The following is a 23414-nucleotide window of genomic DNA, read 5'->3' as shown; positions in this document are numbered from 1 at the left end:
TCACCCGAAATTAGAGTGCAAATCACTTGTGTTTTGATATGAAAGCGATAAGAGAACTTAAAGGCCCAGATGTTTGCATAAGTGTGATTCCATGCCAAACGTACCAGAGTTTGCACTACACCCCGTTTTGTCTTCTCAATAAAATTTGTGGCTCTTTATTCAACCGGCTAAATTAATTACCTTTAATAACTTTACCGAAAAAAAAACTCCTGTCATGTGACAGCCCTTCGAATTTCTCAGAGGAGTGCTTCGAAAGTTGGTGTCAGAAAAAATTACAAAAAATCAAACATTTTACGTCTGCGCCTGAAAAATTTTAGAAATAATGAATATGCATTGCGCTTTTCATTCGCATAGCAAAAAAAAAAAATTCTTAGCGCAAATTTTTTGTGTGGCTTTATTTCATTATTTTCATAAAAAAACACCGTGCTTGCAATTTTTTACTCTTGTGTCATTGGCGAGCCACATAACATGTTCCACTGTTTCGATGGCCGCTACACTGGCACATATAACGGATCGAAAGTATGGGGACCAAGTGAGGCGCTACGCGCCCACTCTTGCTATGTAATGTAGTCTGGCCGCGTTGTGACTGTTTTGGTCAATTTGAACTTCACTGCAGGCAGACGCGTCCTTGACAAACGTAAGTAGTAAGAGCGAACGCTCCTAAAATATAACATGCTCCAGGGGGCTCTGTGTCGTCAACGAAGCCTGTGTGTTGGCCGGCTGGAAAATAAAAATCGGCGGACAAACACAAGCGCTTGTGTTTGTCCCCTGTTTTGTTGCTGCGCTATGGATCATAACGCATACCCACTAGCCCAAACCATCACCTTGTTAAAAATCGGTCTACGGCTCCATGACTACTGTCGCGATGACTGAATCGCAGTGGCTGAGTACGCATGACGTAGGGAAACGAAATTCTGTCGTCACCACTGTTACATGGGCCGATCGCTAGGCAAAGCAAAGGCGGTGTTGTGATAGCAGCAGCAAGGTGGCTTTAGTAGGCTGCGCGCTGTACGTAAGACATCAGTTACTTCGGTTTGGTTTATGAGGGTTTAACGTCCCAAAGCGACTCAGGCTATGAGGGACGCCGTAGTGGAGGGCTCCGGAAATTTCGACCACTTGGGGTTCTTTAACGTGCACTGAAATCGCACAGTACACGGGCCTCTAGAATTTCGCCTCCATCGAAATTCGACCGCCGCGGCTGGGATCGAACCCGCGTCTTTCGGGCCAGCAGCCGAGCGCCATAACCACTCAGCCACCGCGGCGGCCTACATCAGTTACTTCGTGACTGCGGCAGTGGTTATGGAGACAACACAAGAACCTACGCAAGCAAGTCAATCTGTGGCCTTTGAAAATCGTCATGGAGGTGAGCCACCGCATTGTAATTATCCTCCGGCTAAAAGTGTAACTTAGGCCATACATTAAATGGGAATTGCATGAGGCTATGCTCCTCGCGACGTGGCGTACGACGGTACGCGTGTGCCGTTGGCACACGCCACGAAGCGAAGAACCTTGGCCATAGAACAGCGCGTTTTCATTGTAGCATCCGTTGATACCGCTTCAACATTCAGTCCCCTCGCGTTATCAAGAATGCAGGACCCCACTCGTACTGAATGAGGATTGATAAAATCAATGATGATAATCCCTCTTTGATGATATACAAGCGCAGTTGCGCTAAACACTATTCTATGGTGCTGCTACTATTAATAATTGTTCGAGATATAGGCCACAACGTTTTTTCTCTTTCTACTAGCCGCCGCATTGGCGGAGTCGTTATGGTGCTCAGCTGCTGACCCTACAGAAACGGGCAAGATCCTGGCTCAAAAATAAAAATGTGAGTGGCGCCACGGTTTTGTTCAACAGTGCAGTGGCGGTACAGGCAACCATGGCTCGAGGTGCAGCGCTCAACTTCAAAGATTTTTTTTCTTGCTTAAAAGAAGAAGGCTTCAATAAAAAATGCTGAGTTATACTTTAATGTAGCTAGCTATCAATAGATATAATTTATATTTTTACTAGGAGCGCCTCTGTACGAAGTTTATGCCCAAAAGCACTGCACAGCGCACTTTTTATTAAGTTCAACATTTTCTTTTCTGAAATATACTGTGTTCTATCATACTTTAAGCCATTTAGTGAGATAGTACATATATAGAGAAACGGCGAAACATGTGATGTTGCTCGCCAATGTCGCGAAGGAGTAAAAAAAATTGCAAAAACGGTGTTTTTTGGGGATAAATAAGGACATAAAGCAACACAAAAGCCTGGCGCCACTGTGCGATTAAAGCCCATGATACATCATCATTATCTGTAAAAAAAATTCCAAGAGCAGCACTAAAATATTTGAGTTTTTGTAAAATTTTTAACGAGAGCAACTTTTGCAATCTGAGAAATTCGAAGCGCTGTCCCACGACCAGGAACTTGTTATTCGCTGCAGTTGATAAGGGTAATTACTTCAGCCAGTTCAGTAAAGAGCCACAGATTATATCGAAAAGATCGGAGGTGGTCGAACGCAATCTCTGGTACTTTTGGCATGGAATGACCAGTATACATCTGACCTTCCCAACAACTTAGATCAAACAAAAAGTTAAAGAAGTATTGTCCACCAAACCTCACTTTAAGCGAAAACAAAAGGCACTAATAGTCACTTAGTAAGACAATCCCGGACTCTACCAAAGGCACGAGCAGTGCATTTTGCTTCGCTTACATTAAATTGAAACACACCACTTACTATGGTCTTAATCAGCTTTTCTTTTTCAAGAACCAGATGAATTTCGCAACAAAATGTTCTATGTTTTACGTTTTACTTGTGACGGCAAATGTTGCCAGAATCATTTCGCAGTTCAAAGGACAAAGATGGTCTGCAGCAAGAGGATAACGAAACATTGCATGCAAGACGAGGACATGCGTGTGCTCGATAGAGATGATACCAAACTGAATTACTCGTAACGTTGTCAGGAATGCGTTGTGTAAATATCGATTGTGTAATCTATATCGACCGGCTACAATCGGAAAAGAGAGTGAAGAACTGCAGAGAATGCTTGTTAAATTCGAATCAGTGCGAGAGCGCGAATTTTTGCTGCGTAGAAGGCGACGAAGAGCGGGAAGTAGCGTGGGACGGAGCTCTCGCGTTAGGCGAACAGAGAATGGATGCTTTCGGGGTTGGTGCCATCGGATTAGTGTTTACGCACTGATATTCCGAATCACTCGCTTACTTTACCAACACTCAATGGAGGCGGACATACGGGACCATGACTTCTCGGCAGCCGTTTGTGGTTTGCTAACTCGTAGTTGGAATAGGCACTTTCATGCTAACAGAACATTACATTGCATAAATTAATTTAATTCAGGATGACAATTCACACACTTGGAAAGAACCATTGCGTTAAAGCGAAACAGCAAAAAGGAAAAAAAACAAAAGGAGGATGGCTGTCAACATACGTGCTTCGAGCACTCATGAGAACCTCGCGCAAATTAGCCGTAGTCTTGAAGTCAATAGTTATTTACGCAAGAAAAGCAAGGAGCATGCATGCAATCATTATTGATTTGCGTCCTTAGTGCAGAGTTATAAATTATGAATAATAAAGATTTTCAGCAGAAATAAAGAGACAGAAAAACAGATGTGAAGGATTTACTTCCCGTTACATCATCAATTACTCTCAATTTCCATGCTTTGGTCATAATTTCTGAAATCAGACCATTTTCGTTTCCGATTATCTGTGTACTGCGCTGCATCTACAGTGAAGCCTGTTTTATAATATAGCTTGAATGATCTGCTCCTACCGAACCAGTGTGCAACTTTACTCCAGAAGCAACGCCTGGGCAGGCGCAGGTGCCCATCATTCCAGGAACCAGCTGCTGCCGGAGCCCTTGACAGAGGGCTCCTCCCGTACGAGAAAAAAACTGGCAGTGGCTTAGCTCGGCTATGCCAGGATATACGTAGCGACAGCTAAGGCATACATTGGTTAGCCTTGGTGAATCTTGATTGCAAGTACAGGTTAGTCTGGTTGGTCACGTGACCAGTCACATGGTTGGTCACGTGGTGCGGTGCGACGACGGTGGGAATGCGAGCACGGTGAAACTGTGAGTTCGTGGTCAATGTAGCTTTCGCTACACAACTTCTTATTGAAGCAAATAAATGTTTCGCGTGATGGCCGTCGTCATTACATGATCATTTAAAGGTTTTTTGGTCTCATCACGGAAGTATAGCGCGCGTTACTGACGTTTGTAGTCAAAACACTACAAAGGACGACCTGCGTTTGATTTTCTGTTCATAGGGAAAAACGAAGGCGGCTTCTTTTATGACAGGCTTCTTTAATGTGCTGACATTTAACGTCCCTTGAAGTGGTCTGCGCAGCTTCTGCGCAGACCACTTCACTAGCTTAATGCCCTATAGAGAACTCAAATACTTGGAAAATACAAATGGTTTCTATTTACTCAGCAATGTGACGATGCATTTTGTTGAAATGTGGACCAGGACTAAAGTCTAGAGCAAAAGATGTCGGAAAATGGCAGTAATTTTTAGTCGCTGTATTATAATTTGAAAGCAGACAAAGTGGCTCGTACTCGACTATACCTGACCTTGTATTTATAAAAGAAAGACATGCTGAGCGTAATCTGCCCGCGCCTTTTGAAAACTAAAAGAAATGTAAAGCCAACAAGAAGTGTTTGCGCCTATGTCTATTTATGCTCAGTATTCTCTGCACACGGGCACCCAGCCTCTTTCCATATGCGAAACTGCGCAATAATGAAGCATTGGCGCCGTTTGGTAGTAATAAATAAGTATTCCCTAACGCTGGCTCAACAACCATGCAAGATACTGTTGACTGCACGCGAAGCCTGTCCAAGTTTCTCACCAGAAAAAAAAAAGAAGAGAAGGCATCAATTTATCTTCCGCCAGATTTACGATCGGCGGCACCATGCGTTAGGTAACAGTGATTCATCTTGCGTCATTGTATAAAGAAAGGAAGGAAAGTAAACACAAAAATATCCATTATTCAAGGCACATATGAGACTGTGCTGTGGATACGCCTTGGCGTGAATGGCGCTTCATAGCCAAAGACAGCAGCGATAAATGATATGAGCCCGACAACTTCTGTGATAACGCCGCCCGAAAAGTGGCGTGTGCAGCAACTCGTGACGCCGTACTTACCGTTATTAAAAACGTACGTTGAGTTCCGGTAAGGGTAATTTATGAGGTCGAACTGGGATAACGCCAGCCCCGGTATCAGGTCCACAGCGAGAGTGGAGTCCCATTTGTATTCCAGCTGGTCGGATGTATAACCGTCTGGAAAAACAAGTGAGCCAGGTGTTTGTTAAGTGGAATTTGTTGTCTTCTGTGTAGAAACTATGAGGTGTGTACGCGCTTACCCCTTTAACACCTTCACGTATGATTACCTTTTAAATGGCAGTCATTGCGACACATGTTACACACAACTCAAACAGGCTGCTTGCATTAGTGTGGTACTTTCCCGATCGGAGGGAGAATAAAAAATGCACGCAGTCTAGTTGCTAGTTCACTTTTTGTGAGCTACATTTGTTAAATCAGCCTTTCATGGAGACACCTTATTATTCTATAACTGCTAAAACAGAGTTCGAAACGCGCCAATCGGACGATGTGAAACATAGCACAAGATGGACTAAATGTAGACAAATATTGAATCCTACTAACGCTTCCCTCAAACAATATCGAGCAGCGCATGAATCTGAGAGGATCCACATTTCAAAGAATGGCTGCAATATTACCATGTTGTCGCAGCGAAACGTCTACAACATATTGGTTCAGGCCTTACGGGCGCAGTTTGCCAGCATAATTTGTGATAATAAACTGTGGTGAAAGGAAACGCTCTGCAAAGATTCTAGCTGGCAAATGTGTTGCCTTCCTACGGCTGACCAAACCTACTATGTACTATCTCGATCAAAATATTGCGGGATGTGTGTTCTCGGAAAAAAGGAGAAAAGAAGTGTATATTGCAGCTTTGCCTCGCCGCCCAGTGGCTTGGTATTGTTACCAGCAGATAGAGCATGCACATCCTCTCGTAGCTCATCGCATTTAAAGTGGGTTGATAACGTGGCTACGCTGACATAAATTCTTTTCTGCGGATTCGCGCCCCGTAAACTTTTTCATTTCATTTCATTTATTTCATTTATTGAAGCCGTTAGTAAACTGTAGGCAAACTTTTTTGCCGCCTTTAGAAACTGATTATTCAGTCGAAATTAGAAATGCTGAAAACGTTTTACACAGTCTCTTTTCCAGCTGTGAACCTTTATTAGACCCGAAAAAATGTCGATGAAATAAACTCAAAAACACTCCAGGCTCCAAGGTACTAATGTAGTATTTGCCGCAATTTGCTGATTAACTACGAAGCTTGATGTCCAAAGTGAGCTCAGGCTTTGCAAATGTGTGCTTGAATTGGCGAGGGCGGGAATAGGACTTATCGAACAAGTATCATGTAATATGGCCGAATGCCTGGGACTATCTTTTTGGCGAACTGTTTGAGCAAGCTAGCTTTGGCAATCGCAGGGAGTGTGACATACATAGGTCGTTTCAGACTATTTTCGGCAAGCTTTAAAGTGGAAGCATTGTGGTTGCACTTACAGCTGCCAAATGTCAATGGGCACGACTGGCGGTCCATCGGAAAGCTTTGAAGCTGCATGGGACACCTGGCCTTAATTGTCAGCCTGCGGTAAATAGAAAAGAACGGTTTGCTGCGATTATCAACTTCTGCGGTTATGCATGGAGTCGGGGCAGCGTGAATGGCTAATCTAGCTGCAACAACACATGTACGAAACTGATCAACCTTTGTTTCCGAAAAAGCCGGTGTTCAATTTGATGTTCTTTTCAAAGGTGTTTGAAAAAATGTAGCATTAAAGTACGTCAGTTTTTCGAAACACAGCCTGCTAACGCCACTAAAATTTGGTTTTCGTAGAAATAAATCTGTCGAGTTAGCATTGCTAGAGCAGAAAGAGTATATTTTAACGGAATTTGAAACAAAGCTATAGTTGTTGGCATTTTCGAAGATTTTTTAAAGGCCTTTGATATAGTTGATTATAACATTTTGCAAGAGAAATTAAATTATTATGGCATACGAGGACAGACATTATCTCTTATTAAATCCTACCTATACAACCGAAAAAATGTAGTAAAAAGAGATACCTTTACTGCTAAGCGTAGAACTCTTTGTTGTGCAGTGTGCCGGGGAAGTATTTAGGGCCTATACTTTTTAATATTTTTCTTAATGACATCGTAAAAGCTAACTCTCAGGCAAGGTTTATTGTCTATGCAGACGACGCGAGTATTTTTTTTTTTTTGCCGGCAGTGATAATTATCTCATTTTAGAACAATAAGAGTGCAATGAAATTCGTAGAGAAACTTTCGAAAGTCAATTATAGTGAAGATAAATGAAAGTGAAACAAAGGCAGTTATGTTCAGGCCAAAAAAACAAGCATATACCTCTGCCTCAAGATATAGAAAAAAAAAACTCACGAAGTATTGAAATAGCCCAAAATTGCAAAAGTCTGGGTGTTATCTTCTCTGAAACCGCGTCTAAGGATAATTACCTTACATATATGTTCTTAGCAAGTTAAGTAAAATAACTGGTGTAATAGGCAATTTAAAATATATCCTTTCTACACATGTTGAGCTCTTGTTGTATAACTCACGATTTCATTCATATTACAACTAATGCCATTTAGTATGGGGCAACAAAACATCCACCAATCTAGAACCCATTCACCTGATACAGAAGAAATATATCCAACACACATTGAACACGCGGTGGCTCAGTGGTTACGGCCCTCGGCTGCTGGCCCGAAAGACGCGGGTTCGATCCCGGCGGCGGCGGTCGAATTTCGATGGAGGCGAAATTCTAGAGGCCCGGTAACTGTGCGATGTCAATGTACGTTAAAGAATGCCAGGTGGTCGAAATATCCGGAGCCCTCCACTACGGCGTCCCTCATAGCCTGGGTTGCTTTGGGACGTAAAACCCCATAAACCAAACCAAACCATTTAACACTTTTTACACAGCATCAGCAATAACTTTCCTTAAGAACACCGGCGAAATTCCAGCTAATAATTTCTGTAGATATCGCTTTAGCCACGTGTACAAATTGGAGATCTATAGAAATATTGGCAATTTACGTAATCTCGCCTAACTGCAGAGAAAAACCATCAAATTATATCACAAGACACTTTGAGAACTGGTTAGTACCAACGCCGCGCTCAAACTACGGGAAAAAGTGCGTAAACTACACAATATCAACACTTTTAAATTATTATAATTTGATCCGCTTTGATCTTTTCACATCATCATACAGAGAACTTCGGCTGATGTAATATTCTCTGGCTGTGTTATATCTGTATTTTTTACATCTGTTACATAAACGCTCAAAGTAAGATGCGAGTTAGCAACATGTTAGTGATGTTTGTGTACATTTTTATACATTTATGCAATATGTGCTTATGAATGCATTTGTGCATATGTGTTGCTGCCTCTCTGCCAAAATAAGGGACTGTAGGCCCGTCAGGCTGTCCAAGGACAGCTTTTTTTAATGCGAAATCATTTCTTGGCTCGATCATGAGTTGCGCGTCACCGGAAGCTGTGGACAGGCGCTGTGGAGGGAAGTTAAGGGCAGAGCGTGTCCGCGTGAACTGAATAAAAGTGCAGTCGTAGCGCCATCATGCGTCACCCACTGAAACCCCCCTTGCAATGTACGGCGCTGGTCCCGCAAATGGCGCGCGCGTAGGTGCGTAGGCGAGATGGCGGGCGCGTATGAGAGAGGAAGGACGCGCAGTAAGAGAAATGGTTTCGCATTACTGCACCTAGCAGACTTAAGTGCACCCCTGGAATTTTTCTACAGTCCCCCATCTGTAATTTTTCCCTACAAGATGGCAAATAAACAATTCAATTCAAGAGAGATCGATGGCACTCGGCGCTTTACTAGGCAGGCTACTGAAAAGGTTGACAACCCTTACAAACTTGAGTGAAATGATATCAATCAATCAATCAATCAATCAATCAATCAATCAATCAATCAATCAATCAATCAATCAATCAATCAATCAATCAATCAATCAATCAATCAATCAATCAATCAATCAATCAATCAATCAATCAATCGATCGATTGATCAATCAATCAATCCAAACCACTCACACTTGTTTGGGGTTGAAGTTTCTCACATCGGTTTACAAGTAAAAGTGCTATCATCTTGTCCCAACATAGCATACCCACATTCCGACAACGCACGCAGAACTAAGGTAGTACCTAGAATCACCTCGCGACAGTCTTTCCTGGAAATGGAGCGGAAGCTACGGAGCCGACACTTTCTACGCAGCTGAATTTAGTCTCATCTTGCAGTTAGTTTTTCTCTTAAAACATGCTATATTGCCAATATTCCTTTTTTTCAGCAATTATTCTAACACAGCGGCCACAGTTCAATGTTATGTAAAGCCAAGAAAAAAAGTTTTCTTGATTACAACTACTTTTCTATGTACTTTTGTTACAAGACGCTTCCATAGATGGCACCAGCGACACAGTGAAACGACCACGGAGAAAACAGCATGCCTGGTAGCCAAGAACATATGTCGTGCGGCCGAACTATTTGGCGAACTGACAAAGTTACCAACGCTCTGCCCCTGTAGGCTTCCCTCCATTGCCAAGAAAAGCGGCCGCCGAATTTAACTGTCGCCTAAACTTATCGTGAAAAAAGCTAAAAGAAAGAGCAAGAAAATGTTGAACGAACAGGTACTCAAGTGGCCCGGCTTACTCGTGCACTTGTTTCCCTGGTACATGCGAGCCAAAGGAAAAGCGCAAAGGGAACCGCACGTGTTTGGCCGTTTCACGTACCACTTAAGAATGCGTATATCTGCAAATACCGGTAACTCATTTGCATGAGCCAAGCAGCTCGGCAGGCTTGCAGCTTTTAATAAAGTTGTGAGAAAAAGCAAAGTAGCAGTACGTGAGGACGGCAGCTTAACTTGGTGTTGGATGGGAAGTGATGTGCACCGGCAGGAGAATTAACTAATTTAATTAGCAGTTGGGCTTGCAACAGGCTTCCCATTCGCTTCGATCTGTGTAAAGTTGTGTTGCCAACTTCATTAAATTTTTTTTTCGGGTGTTAATGAAACTTTGACTTGAAGCTAAATCACGAAAAATAAATCGGTAAATTGAAGCCGGACGAGAACGTTAAGAATGTTGTGTACTGTGCGGGGATTACCATTTGCCCTTCTAGAGAATGCGTAAGAGCGGCGCAGCCTTTGTCTTAGGCGCTGAGAAATTATGAAGGCAAGGAAGGTAAAGCGAACGGGGCTGCTTTTTGGTTTTTCCATTGAGGTGCGCGCAAACGCTGCTCACTAAGGCGTCTTATCTTCCTTGGAGGATTTGCTTTCGGCTCAAAGGCGTATAACAAAAGCCGTATTTGCGTTTCAGCCGTTTTTTTGTACTTTATTGTGTGTACGAAACAATGACACCCAAGCAGATTTTGAGCAGGTGCTTAATGAATAGCCTAAGATGCGTTACCTTTCATCGTACTGCGTCCTGCGACCTGCAGAGGAAGAAAATAAGCCCGCGATTGGTCGGTCGGCCCGACAGAAATGCGCCACATTAGACTTCCATTCCCCTTTGCATGACGCGACGTACTCCATACATTTCTTTACATCCACCTTTACTGCACACTTAGTCTCCTTTGTACATCTTCACATTTGGCGCTCTTGCACACTTGGTCTTCTAGTCCATGTCTGATCTACACAACGACACTTGGCTCTGGAGGTATACCTCGCACATAAACACTTCCACAAAAGACTGGCATCCGGCATGCGCGCGCCGCTCTGCTGCTTCCGCTGCTTTTATCTGCTCACCTTTGTCCTCCCCCTGCACCTTCCTTTGTACCCACCCACCGGGTTGCTCTCGTGGCAACCACCTTCAGGTTGCGCCTTCGTCCTCCCGCATTAGAACCTTCTCCGGTTTCGGTAGCCGCCGCCTGGGTTCTCCCTCTTCCCTAAAAGTAGAGAGGAGAATTTCTCTCTCTCTCCCCTTTCTTTGCTACCTGCCAACCGTGGCAGGAGGTTCCCGGAGGCTTCAGAGAGCACCGGACGCCGGACTGTTATTCCTGACAGCGGGGTTCTAATGCTATCGCGCTAAAATTCACAGGGTGGTTTCCACTCTATACTTCGACAGCTGCTGAGTCATCACTGCCTCTCCTTCTTCTGCGGTAACCACTCTCCGTGTCCTCCCCGTGGTACCCGCTTTTCGTTTGCGCATTCCTCCGGTTTCGTCGTTTCCTCCTCTTTTCACCGTAACCAGCCCAACAGCAACCGTCGTCTGGTTACGCACTCTCCGTTCGCCATACTCTTCTCGGACGGTAACATTCCTCCTCCTGCAGCAACCAATCTCCGGGCGCTGCATGTGGAAACCCCTCTCCGGTGGCTCATTCTTACGCCGTCACTATACCGTCCTCATTCAACGGCTACCCCCTGAGGGGAGTTGCCAAAAGGATCACCCTCCGGTTGCGCATTCCTCATACTCTCCATACCCTCCTTCCTTCAATGGTAACCACTTTCCGGAAGGTTGCGGTGGTAACCACTCTACTGCTAGGCCTTCCTCCGCTCTCGTCATGTTCGTCGCTGTAAAAACGAAACAACTGAACGGTAATTATCTTAAGCTTTATTATTATTAACGCGTTGGGATTAGAAGGGTCAGTGGCGCTTGACCCATTAGGAGCATTGTCACTTGATCACAACGTGCTACCGGATTGTGAGCAGACTGCCCACAGTGGCAGGTGAGTGTTAAATTAATGCTTGTCAATCTGGGCCTCACAAGCCCCATTGGTGGCTGTATTTGAAAGAGCTACGTGCCGGGGCAGTGGCGCGTCGCTTAACCGCTGTACCACGGCGCTAGGAGGGGTACAGTAGCCCATACACCTGTACCCACCGCTTGGACGGCGCGCTCTGTTGCGTATTAATGATAGTGGCCGCTGTCTGGTGAATCTGATAAAGCTTTAAAAAACATGAGGATTTAGACACAATCCACTTGAATGTGCATGCACGATATAGTCTTGTTTTGAGCCCAAAATCATTCGCAAATGATGAAAAAGCACCGGTGAGCCGTTCGAGTGCTTTATACAGATGTGTGAGTGACTGTACGAGCAGGACCACCAGCGATCTATGAATATTAAGTGGAGGACGACCAATTCCGCATACATGGTCATTAACCCATTAAAGCTATCCGCGTCATACCCTCAAGGTCGAGCTACATTTGAATCAGCGGCAAAAAAAAAAAACGCATTCAAGCGATCTACCGCGGACCAGCTAAGGGGTTTTTTTTTCTGTTTAAACTCAGCTTGAAAAAGGCTCGTACGCGTGCCTCTGTTGAGAGTGCCGTAATATGAACTTCGCGCTTTATTTTTCAATTTCTCTGTATGCTTTTTATTGCCTATAGTGAGCTAGCTGGTTGCCTAAGTTCAGCTGTAACTCTTGGCATCGCCCTTCACCAAATTGCACAAAAACATGGAGCGCATTAAACATGGTACGCAATTTCTCCGCGCTATACTGGTGAGAAGTAGGATTCCCTGTGGCTATAAAAAGTCTGAATTTAGAGTCAGCGTGTTTTCGCAACAAGCGTGCTACTTCTTTTACAAATGAACCTTTGTCACTGGCGCAGATTCGCGCCGTGTATGCCTCCGTTTATCCGAGTACGACTCTTCACTGTATCGACAGAGGCCGAATCCACATTCAAATACTCTTCGACGATGAAATCATAGGCCATCACACACTCAGGTGCGACGAAGGGAACTTAAAAGGGCAAATATGAAATTCTTTTAATAAAAATCCGGACAGATAAAAACTAAGCTCGCTGCTGAACCAACAGCTGACTGGCGGAAAGAAAAGAATATTAAGAGAAGTGACAAACATCGACGCAGAAAAGTTGATAGCCTTAAAAAATGTATGAATTTTTTACTGGGCTTTTACTTGAACTGATTTAGGGGAAAAACTTCACATCTGAGAAATTGCCGCCTCGTTTGTTAAAAAGTTCCTTCATGTGGACTACTCGCTGCCCAGGAGTGCTGGTATGGTTCGGGCCGATAACATTCGGGCGAGAAATTATCGGTTTCTCCAAGCCTTAGGCAGAGCGAAGGTTAAAGTGCAGGCGCTAAAAAGAAGTACAAAGAGAAACTTTGAGAGTGGCTTCATTCTCGGCGTCTTGTGAAGAGAGTAAATCATGGCCAGTCAGTTCCATCTTCTCGACCGGCTGATCCATCGAAATTCGCGCAGCAAGCGTGACTGGAATGCCGAGTCAAGAGCTACCTTTCTTCTCCACCGATAGCTTCACAGAAGAGGGAAAGTCAAGACAGAAACTGTTCGCTTCACGAGCTTCTCTCGACGCTGAAAATAGTTTTCCTTTGTGCTCCGGCTGCAGGCAGGCGTAAAAATGCGATCCCGAAGTTGAAGGCCAGGAATGGGGCCACAGATAAAAAAAAAAGTTGCGAAGTCGAAGATAAGAATTGCTTGTTGATTACGATTAGGTCTTTTGTATCGCTGGCTGTATGAAAGTAAGTACGGCGCTGTTTTTAGCAGTTGCCTCCGTCGTCGCAGCCATTATTTCACCTGCGTAGTTTTCTCTGAGATTGTTGAAAGCCGAACTGCACACCTTGTCATGCTTTTAGGTAAAACTAAAGCTAGGAAGAAAACGTCGACTCAGACGACGACGGGAAAAAAGGAACTCCCTGTATCATTTGATGGAGCTCGGAGCGCTACTGAAAGACCTTTAGTCGACGGTGGAACTTCTTGTGCGGTCCGAGACGTAGCGCTAAAAAGACGACTGGTCAGTGGTGTCATTTTGTTTTCAAGTGATACGACATAAGCTATGAAAGATGGCAAGCGATTGAAACGAATGAAGGGATGGATGAAAAACAGGAGCGTTTCGGTGCTTCTTAAATATAACAAGGAAAATTGCGTAAACACGGCAAATTTCAGCTGTCAAGCACAGGGACTCTATGCATGAGGGGGATGCAGGACGCGTATGAGAGAGAATGAACCCGACGCACGTTTCATTCGTTTCGTCAGCGCAGTGAAATTGGCTAACGGTGAGTTTCCATGTCTTGGGCCGAGAAACCGAAATGAGTGGCGTCATTCACTTGCACCGGGGAATGATGTGCTTGAAGACCGTCCGGGAGGATGCGCACGTTGGCCACAGCGAGGGGGCAAGAATTGCAGCAGTGCAAAATTATTTCTGCTGCGGAGACTGCCAGATAGCGTCACGTGAAAAGGAGACACCGATGGAAGTTCCTGCAATTTCTTTTGCGAAAGCGCTGAGCACAAACACAAGACAAATCACTCAGAAGAAGGGTAAAATGTTGGGCCAGTTGGTAACGCATTCTTAAAAAGTTTTAGCGCGCAAACACTGTACAGAAAGTGAGGCACAGAAAAGGAGGGCTATGCACTTAGAAGAGGCCAATTAGCAAAGTTCGGTTACAGGCTCGCGCAGTGGCTGCACCTCAAGGCACAGTGCGGGGGCATTGCAAAGTAGTGCGCTCCATTGTGGATCTTGCGGGAGAACGGATCTAGAGATGTGTTGTGATTGTCTACGCTCGTGCTTTCTTAAAAGATAACTCAGTGCCTTCTCAGGGAGACCAGCACAATGACTAAATAAATAAATAAATAAATAAATAAATAAATAAATAAATAAATAAATAAATAAATAAAGTGGGAGGGAACGCTTAAGCTCTGCTTTAAGGGCATGACGCGTTAGCGTTATGGGTTACTCGGAATTCTCATATATGCGGAAGGTCATTCTCTACATTAGATTCATACATCCGTGGGGGCCCTCATATCCTTCCTGGCGCAGTGGTGCAGTGGTTAAGCGATTCGCCACTGCCCTGCGATGACAGGTGCTCCCAGTTAGCGTTATGGGTTACTCGGAATTCCCATATATGCGGAAGGTCATTCTCTACATTAGATTCATACATCCGTGGGGGCCCTCATATCCCTCCTGGCGCAGTGGTGCAGTGGTTAAGCGATTCGCCACTGCCCTGCGTTGACAGGTGCTCCCAGTGGTGGGCCTGGTGCGGCGCAGGTAGCTCTTCCCGAGCGACCTATCATTGAGTGCCACCTGCCACGGTGGGCAGCTTGTGATGACGGCGAAAGGTCACGTGACCTAGGTGGCCCTATTACATCATAGGTTGCTCTCTAGGGACCACATTCCAGAGCTATGCCCGTGATTTTTCGCTCAAAACGCCGACACCGATGCCGGCAACTCCGACACCGGATTTTCAGGAGGACGGGGCTTTTAACGCTATCACGTTGACAGGTTACAAAGAGAAAGACGCGAGCAAATGCTCTGTATACTTAATAAGAGAGAAATAAGGACCAACGGGAACTGGCTACTTGAATTCATAATACCTAGCGCCTATTGGCAGACACGGGACTAGAACGACACATGCACACAGAACTCTCGTAGGGCCCTTCGTTTTCTGGTTTATTTCTTTTCGAAATTGTGGAGGCAAAGAGCGGGCGATATTTTTTTGAGCTGAAGTTCGAGTAAAACGGGTTATTCAGAATAAAGTTCTATTAATTGGTTGTTGTCAGTGCACATTTTGTAGCAGAGGACAATTCTCTATTTTTGTTTTGCACTTTCGTTTTGTAAACAGTACGTAAATAACACATTGCACTTCAAGCCATCTATAATATCAGATATTTCTTGTTCTGATTTATTGTATTTCCCTGCACACATTCTCATCTACTGCACAGAACTTCTGCGTGCTTTAAGCACCCATCTGCCTTTGTGCACTGTGCCAACGTTCATTCAATGTCAATGCGATCATTTTAAATGGCCTTGCAGTAGGACGCCGCTAGCGTGGGCAGCGCTTGATATTCAGTGATGCCAATGAGACATCTGGTCAGTCCCCGCGCTTTTTATTTTCGCTTCTGAAACGTACTGCTCGAATTTAGCCTCAAATTAGGCACCGCAATAAGAAAAAAAACCTTAAAAGAATATTAAAATGACCATTTGATTGAAAATGAACCTCTGGATGCATGTATAAAATGTCCACTAATTTGATTGCAGTGTCTTCAGCTTTGTTCACGCGGCAACTGAATTTTATAGTAGACTTCTTTTTCGGGTGGAATCAGCGTTTAACTCGATTTTTTAAATATTTGCTCTTGGTGGAAAAAATCAGATGAAATCAGGCTTTGCCTGCAAACGAAGGGTCTTAAACACAGTCAGGTGTTTATGCTGAGTGTTCGATACAATAGCTCCTTCCCCGATCAATATCTGTAAAAGGTGTTGAAACTTTACGCGATAGCGTTTATCCTAGCACTAAACGCTCAGTCGTATGACTCTTTTTGTGTGTAGCAAATCACTTTCTTTTTGTTTTCGTACAAAAATACATGAAAACCTCCTTGCTGTTTTCATTCGTATGTCTCAAACTCCGAAACCAGCTTTTCGTCGGTGCCTCCCTCAATATAGTACCGTTAGCCAGCCTAAGTCTTCCTGAGGTGATTCGAGTGTAGTCTCGCCCAACATTCCAAGCGTTCATCCGCTTACCCCTGGTGCAGATTTATCTTTAGAATGCAAACACACGGTGGCATTCTTGAACGCATGTCAAAGAACCATTACACTTTCCCGCACACCTCGTATAAGACTTCGTACATACTGTACAACTAAGCTGCTCTTTGTTTCATAGTTGCATACAAGTTAACTCGCATGCGTTTTCTTCAAAATCAGCAAACTTAAGATGCTTATGGACAGTTTCATAGAACCGGCGGCGTCTCGCAAATACGTTTTCCATGTTCCGTAAGGTCGCGCACAAGTGAACTTCGGTCCTGGGTTATGTTTAGTTCATTTTTATTCAGCTCGCGCAGACGCGTACGTAGCAGAGTCTGCGCCGAGAACACCAGAGTTTGCTTCAGCAGAAAGAACTAGCGGCCGCCGGTGATAACAGAAGCTCTGTCAAAACACGCTCCTTGCGAAGCTATAGCCTTGCCCCAGTGTTTCGCATGCAAGTTTGAGTCACCCTGAATGCTCACACTCGTGCAATACCGGGTCACGTTGGTGTAAACAACCAAATAATTAAATGCCATTACGACGCTGACAAGATGGACTCAGCGACGTAACTCTGCGGTCGTTAGGCAATGTCGCATCCTCTATCAGCGAGCGAACGCAGGCGAGAGCGCGAAACGAAGCGCACACACTTCCGCCACCACAGCCCAGGCGCACCTCATGGAGTAGAGCACGTCTCCGTTCCTGAATATGCGCAAAAGCTTGTTGGGCTGCGTGATGGTGTGTAGGTAGGAGCCCTTGCCGTTGTGGAAGAACGTGTCTGGCTTCCAGATGCGCTCCAGCATCTTGATGTGCAGGCTGATGGGGTTGATGGTGCCGTTGAACTTGAGCCGCTGGTCGGTCCATCGCTGCCGGAAGTAGCAGTCCATTGAGTACTCCTGCGTAGAGGAGGAGGCGGGAAAATTATCATAGAAACATTTATTTCTATCTTTGTTTTGTCCAGCGGCTCTTGCAGCAAAATTCCAGAGGACTTTCGAGAAGCAAGACGTTGAGTGAAATGAGCCTGCAGTTAGATGAGCCAACAGAAGCATTGGGTTACTAAGTATTAAATATTATTTTGATTGTCTTGTGTAACATAAACAATAGCTTAAAAAAGAAGTGCATAGACTAATGAAGACCATTTGCAGAGATGGTCCGCTCCTCAGTAACCGTTAATTTATTCGTTTATATTTATGTATTTATTTCATTCCGAAGGCACACACACACAAAGAGCTCTGCCTTGACAGGGGTGCATTGGGACTCATGATACATAAAATGTACATCCATAAGGCGCAAGAAGAGTATAGAAGGTATCCGCATGACTTCACGGGCATTGTGTTGTGTTACACCACTAAGCTTCAGCAGTAAAAGCAAGAGCAGGTTGCGACAAGCCGATTAAACTTGCCGCTGCCTTTCGCCGTGATTCATGCACCACAAAATGGCTGCCACTGTGATGTCGGTGCATACTCCATTTATAAACCGCAGATACATGTCGGAATAGATTCAGACGGGATCAAAAGTCTCAAACCTCCACTTCAAGTTCCGACCGGTCTCGACACCAAGAGTGCATGCGGGTCAGAGACTTTTGACCCCGTCTGTACATGCGTACATACAATTCTGGGCATGCACCTCCATCCAAATAATATGAAAAAAGAATGGAATAAAGTAACCGAATAGAAGGAACACCTTATGTAGCGTAAAACTATTTTGAACAAAAAATGTCACCAGCATACTGTTCAAGCAAGGGAGAGATGTGAAACATATATATTGAATTCCAGTCAATAGGCATACACACTTAGGATTGCCATAACAGGAGACGGAAGAACGATTATGTGACACTCTGTATGGCATAGATTGGCGCAAGGAGTAAGCCAACGGTCAAGTTCAGGCTTTGTCATTGTTTTTAACAAGAAGTGGACACTGATGCGGAGATTTTTTTTTTTTATTCAGTGAGATTCAGTGAGCATTGACACAGCATTCTTCTGAACGTACGAACGATGGTTAAGGTGGCAAAGAATAAATTATCGTAGTTTTAAAGCTCTTCACATTGCGCAAATATTGCATTCTTGTGTAAGCAAACGCAGCAACTACTCAGTAATGACTGTTACTAAACGCACGCCGAACAAACAGAAGAAAACTGCCGATTATAAAGTACAAAGAAAAAAGACGTTATTTGCTTAAGTGAACACTCCCTGCGCGTGTTCTTTGAGATACGACACCGAAAAGAGCCTGATCTTCTGACTACTTGAAAATGCACGCGCGAAATGAGTGGATGCAGGTTAGCCCAAAGAGAGAACGCACAAAACAGAGACAAAGCAAATATGTTGGAGAAAAAAGAAGCTTTAAATATATCGGCACGCCCTGTGGACTTTTTATTTCGATCGGTAGCTTAAATTATGTGCTTAGGCTACACTGTAATGGATGGCGTTCGACTTAGCCTAAAACCCTTGCAGGCTTTAGTCGTCGTTTCCCGATAGAGCTTCGAGAACAGTTTTGTGCTTGTATAAGAATGCGGATAAGTGAAGGTGTACTCGCCGGACACATGTAGTGAGTTGTGGTCGCCCTCATCTATCGCACTTTTTCTGTGTTCTAGTTTCTAATCAATTATCCTTCAGATTAAAAAAGATGGTTACACAACTAATTTTATGTCGCCCAACACCGCAAATTAAAAAAAAAGAAAACGTTGCCCTGCACTTCCTCGGTTTCAAGGACTGTTGGCCCTCTTCATATATTAGTACATTCGAGTCATGCCGAACGATGCATCTGTGTGGCGGGCCCTGAAAGACAGTGCGACGGCCGCAAAACTGCGCATCAGCTGAAGGAATTAAGCGGGAGATAAGAAGAATTAGTCAGAACATGCTGTTCCTACTAACACAGTGCTGAGAAAATTCATGGTTGCAGAACAGACTATTCAGGAATTAAGTGGAATCCCCTACGCCCATCTTCCGAAGGCATGAGTGCACTTACCATGTCAAGCTCCGAGATAGGCCCCATACTTCGAATCAACATGTTGGCCGTCACACTGGTTGGACGCACTGGAAATAAATGGGAAACATCGTGATGTAATAACAAGAACGTGTTGTTTCTAATGACACGTTTTCTTACGTTTCTAACAAAGTTTTACCATCTAGAATGCCATACTAAGAGAAGCCTTTTACTCTTCCCCTTAGGGCGTACTGTAAACTATACCCAGGAATCGTTCGTGTGTCAGTGGCTGTAATCGAACAGGAGCAATGCTGAATGATTAGGGGTGCGCAGTGTTAACAAATATTTGGCTCAATAAGAAGGAAGTAAACGTTAACGGACGAAACTTAAGCCGACAAATGCTTTTCAACCTGGCCTACGTTATCTCATCAAAACCCCTGGTGACAGAGCATTGCTTTTATTGTGTTTTCAACTAATTACGGTGAGCACCTAGTTCATTTTACCCATATTTCTACTAGAAAGTAATTTTTGCCACAATAATGAAATAAAACATTTTGAAGCGTGGAAACAACTTCTCGTAGCTTTACCTTGATGACTACCTTTCTTTTTATGTTTAGGTTGTTATGTAATAATAAAAACTTGTCTGTGTATTGTTATTCACTAAGAAGTTATTTCTTCTCGGATTAAATCTTTGGGTTCGAAGTATTGACGAAAAAAAAAAACCTAAACATTTTCTCTGTTTTGTCCTTCCTAGTCAAATTTTAACCGACGGCCTCGTGTTAAACTGCAACACTCTCGCACTGTGCATTGCATATCGTCTTCTTCATCAACAAATACTACTATCAAACTAATGTCCGCGCTTCGAGGTATGTGGCGGTAGTGACAGAGAGATGTGCGCTGCATGCGTTGGCGTGGATAACGTTGTGGCAGAAACACGACACTAGAGCAATACGCCGGCAGCATTGCTGCAGAAACGCGGCGCTTGAACATAGGCCGCCGGCGTACAATGGGTAAATTGTCATTGGCAATGAAAAAGTAGAAGACGTGCATAATTGACACACTGGGTCATTGGGCACCTCATTCTTGCTTTGAGGTGCGTGGCAATGGTGTCCACCTGCAAAAACTCACTTTTACACAATATTTCGTGGTTAACTATACCAAACTGCTAGCCATTTTTATCACCTGACGATTGTTCTGTTATCATCGAAACCTTCGTGCACTCATGCACTCATATAAACGCGTGTAAGCACGGCTTTGCTGAAGCTGCGCGCACACACCTCCGTGCCAAGGCCTCTGCGTGCTGTCGTAGTTGTCGAGCAGCGTCTCCAGCAGCTGGCTGGTCAGGGCCATGTCGGACTCTCGGTTCTCCTCGCTCTTCTTGTGCGACCGTGTGCCGTGCACGGGGCGCGACCACTTGCACGAGGCCCTTAATTGAGACACGCGCAGAGAGATTGAGTATGATTCAATCAAAGCTGCATGCCATGGCCAGCTGCTACTGAAGCTTGGAATTTAAGGACAACATGGCCGGCGCACAAGCAGAAACACGTACGCACCCATGCGCGCACACTCGAGTGTACGCCCGTACACTGCTTTCGAAACACAATTTGGAATGGAAGGAATCTTAAAGAAGTACAGGAACAAAGTTTAAGGATGTAGGTTTTTAAGGCTGATTACCTTGAGCCAAAATTGAGCCAAAACGCGCGAGTGTGAGTGTGAGTGTGCATGTGCGTTAACACTCGATGGTACCCATGAAAGGACGTCCTTATGCAACCTGGGAGGTGGCGGTTAAATTAATGATTAGTCACGCTCTATCAAAGTAGGACCGCTACTAAGAAACATTTAACCAAATTTACATACGGCCAACCGAAACGCCAGGGCAAAAAATGTAGAGAAGCACCTAGCAACCAAGGCGAACACGGTCTACACGGACGCCGCGGTTTATCCTTGGAAACGAGGAACGAAAGAGCAGAAGGTCGTAGCGACAGTGATAAGCACGGATTTCAAGGAAATCACTTGCGCGTCGGCACGGGATTGTACGGTAGCCGTGGGGCAAGAGATGGCTGTTGCTCTAGCGGCCGCGGAGGGCTGCCGCACAAATACATCCCTCGTAATACTAACAGATTCTAAGGAAGCATGCCGTAATTATACAAATGTCAGAATTGGCCACAAAGCGATCCAGATCCTCCTCCGCGCTGGCCAGAACAAAAATCGAGTCAGACACACCCTGTTTTGGATACCGGGACACACCGACATTGAAGGCAACCAAAGAGTAGACAAGATCGCTCGAGACCATACAAACCGAGCTGGCTTGGACGGAGACCCCGAGGGCTTCATTACGGTGACCTCTACGTATTCAGATCTACTACATTATCATAGAGGAACGAGGATAAGGTACTCCCCACCCCACAACATACTAAGCCAACATGACGCAGTACACTGACGGAAACTACAAACCGGAACTTTCCCAAACTTAAACATACTAAGCAAAATGTTCCCTGGGCAATATAGGTGTGGAGCAATGCCCACCCTTTATAACATTACATGGGAATGCAGCAAAAGCAAAGCATTCCATAGAGTAGAAAATCCGAGTGCGGAACAGTGGGAGAGGGTGCTTTCCAGCGGCGACCCGTGTATCCCACAACATACTAAGCCAACATGACGCAGTACACTGACGGAAACTGCAAACCAAAACTTTCCCAAACTTAAACATACTAAGCAAAATGTTCCCTGGGCAATATAGGTGTGGAGCAATGCCCACCCTTTATAACATTACATGGGAATGCAGCAAAAGCAAAGCATTCCATAGAGTAGAAAATCCGAGTGCGGAACAGTGGGAGAGGGTGCTTTCCAGCGGCGACCCGTGTATACAACGGGTGCTCATACAGCATGCCCGACGAGCAGCCACCCTCAGTGGAGCACTGGAAAAGGGGCACCAACCCTGCCAGACAGAAGATATCACCATCAGGAAGATGGATGAACCCTGTCGGACCTCTGAATGACCTTGTAATTTGAGCAAACAAAGTCTATCCTATCCTATCCTAGTCGCGCGAGGTAGCTCGGCAACACCTGGATCGCACAAGTCCCGCAGGTGGTGGTATCTTTATAATGTGCTTTATATTGGGTTTTATAATGTGCGGGGTGGCTTCAGAATAAACAGTTGGTAGACAGCGCCCGTCTTGTGTTTTTATGTTTCTGCTGTTTTCTGTGCCGTTCTTTTGAGCTGCTCTCTAATGTTTCAAGTATGAACCAGCTAGCCCAAACTCAAATTTTAGTACCTGCCATCCCATGGCAGTGGCGCATAGCTTAACCCCTGCCCCACTGCGCCAGGAGGGGTATGAGGACTCCAGTAATCTATGAATGTTAAGAGAGAAAGAACAATTCTGCATATATGGCAATTAAGAAATTAGTTATAGCGTGATACCCTTAAGGCGGAGTGCTGGCCGTGGTGCGGCGGCGTTCACAAAGTGAGGGGGCGGGCTTACGCCTTCTCACACGTAAGCAGTCTTAAGCGTCTCTGCTGACTTTTATTGCCTTTAAATAGGCCTACTGGTCCAGTAATTGTGAAAACGACCTCACAACACCATTGCGCAGTGTGAATAATTTATTACAAACGATTTCGTGAGGGCAGTTTTGATCTCGGTCAGCGCCAGCGCTCAAATGCACTAGACGTGACGGTCGAGCAGCCAACCTGGACAACCACATTCTAGCTCTCAACCACAAGCTCTGGTTGTTCCTGTGAACAACGGCTGGGTTCGGTGATGTCCCAATAATTCGGGGAAGTGCCCCTTGACGCCACTCGATACGGGCAGAAACGACGAGTGGCTCCTCGGAGAGCATTCAAAGTAATATTAAGTTCCGGTTAGGTTAGGTTAGGTTAGGTTAGGTTATGTTAGGAGCCGCTCGTCGTTTCTGCCCGTATCGAGTGGCCTCAAGGTCAAGCAATTGTTTGTTTTCGAAATTTTT

General features: G+C 44.8%; 1 protein-coding gene across 1 annotated transcript in view; it reads right to left on the bottom strand.

Annotated features, from left to right (window-relative positions):
- The window catches only part of LOC144127578 (gamma-aminobutyric acid receptor subunit alpha-2-like), a 62583-nt gene that overhangs the window by 7536 nt on the left and 31633 nt on the right, over positions 1-23414 (bottom strand). The window contains exons 2-6 of the mRNA XM_077660561.1: positions 20729-20877; positions 19494-19561; positions 17205-17425; positions 6590-6672; positions 5144-5278 (exon numbers count right to left, since the gene is read on the bottom strand). Coding sequence (XP_077516687.1) covers positions 5144-5278; positions 6590-6672; positions 17205-17425; positions 19494-19561; positions 20729-20877 — 656 coding nt within the window. The remainder of the gene's footprint in view (positions 1-5143; positions 5279-6589; positions 6673-17204; positions 17426-19493; positions 19562-20728; positions 20878-23414) is intronic.

The sequence above is a fragment of the Amblyomma americanum genome, chromosome 4, assembly GCF_052857255.1.
Source record: "Amblyomma americanum isolate KBUSLIRL-KWMA chromosome 4, ASM5285725v1, whole genome shotgun sequence".
Classification (NCBI taxonomy): domain Eukaryota; kingdom Metazoa; phylum Arthropoda; class Arachnida; order Ixodida; family Ixodidae; genus Amblyomma; species Amblyomma americanum.
This window is presented reverse-complemented; position numbering and strand designations above follow the sequence as displayed.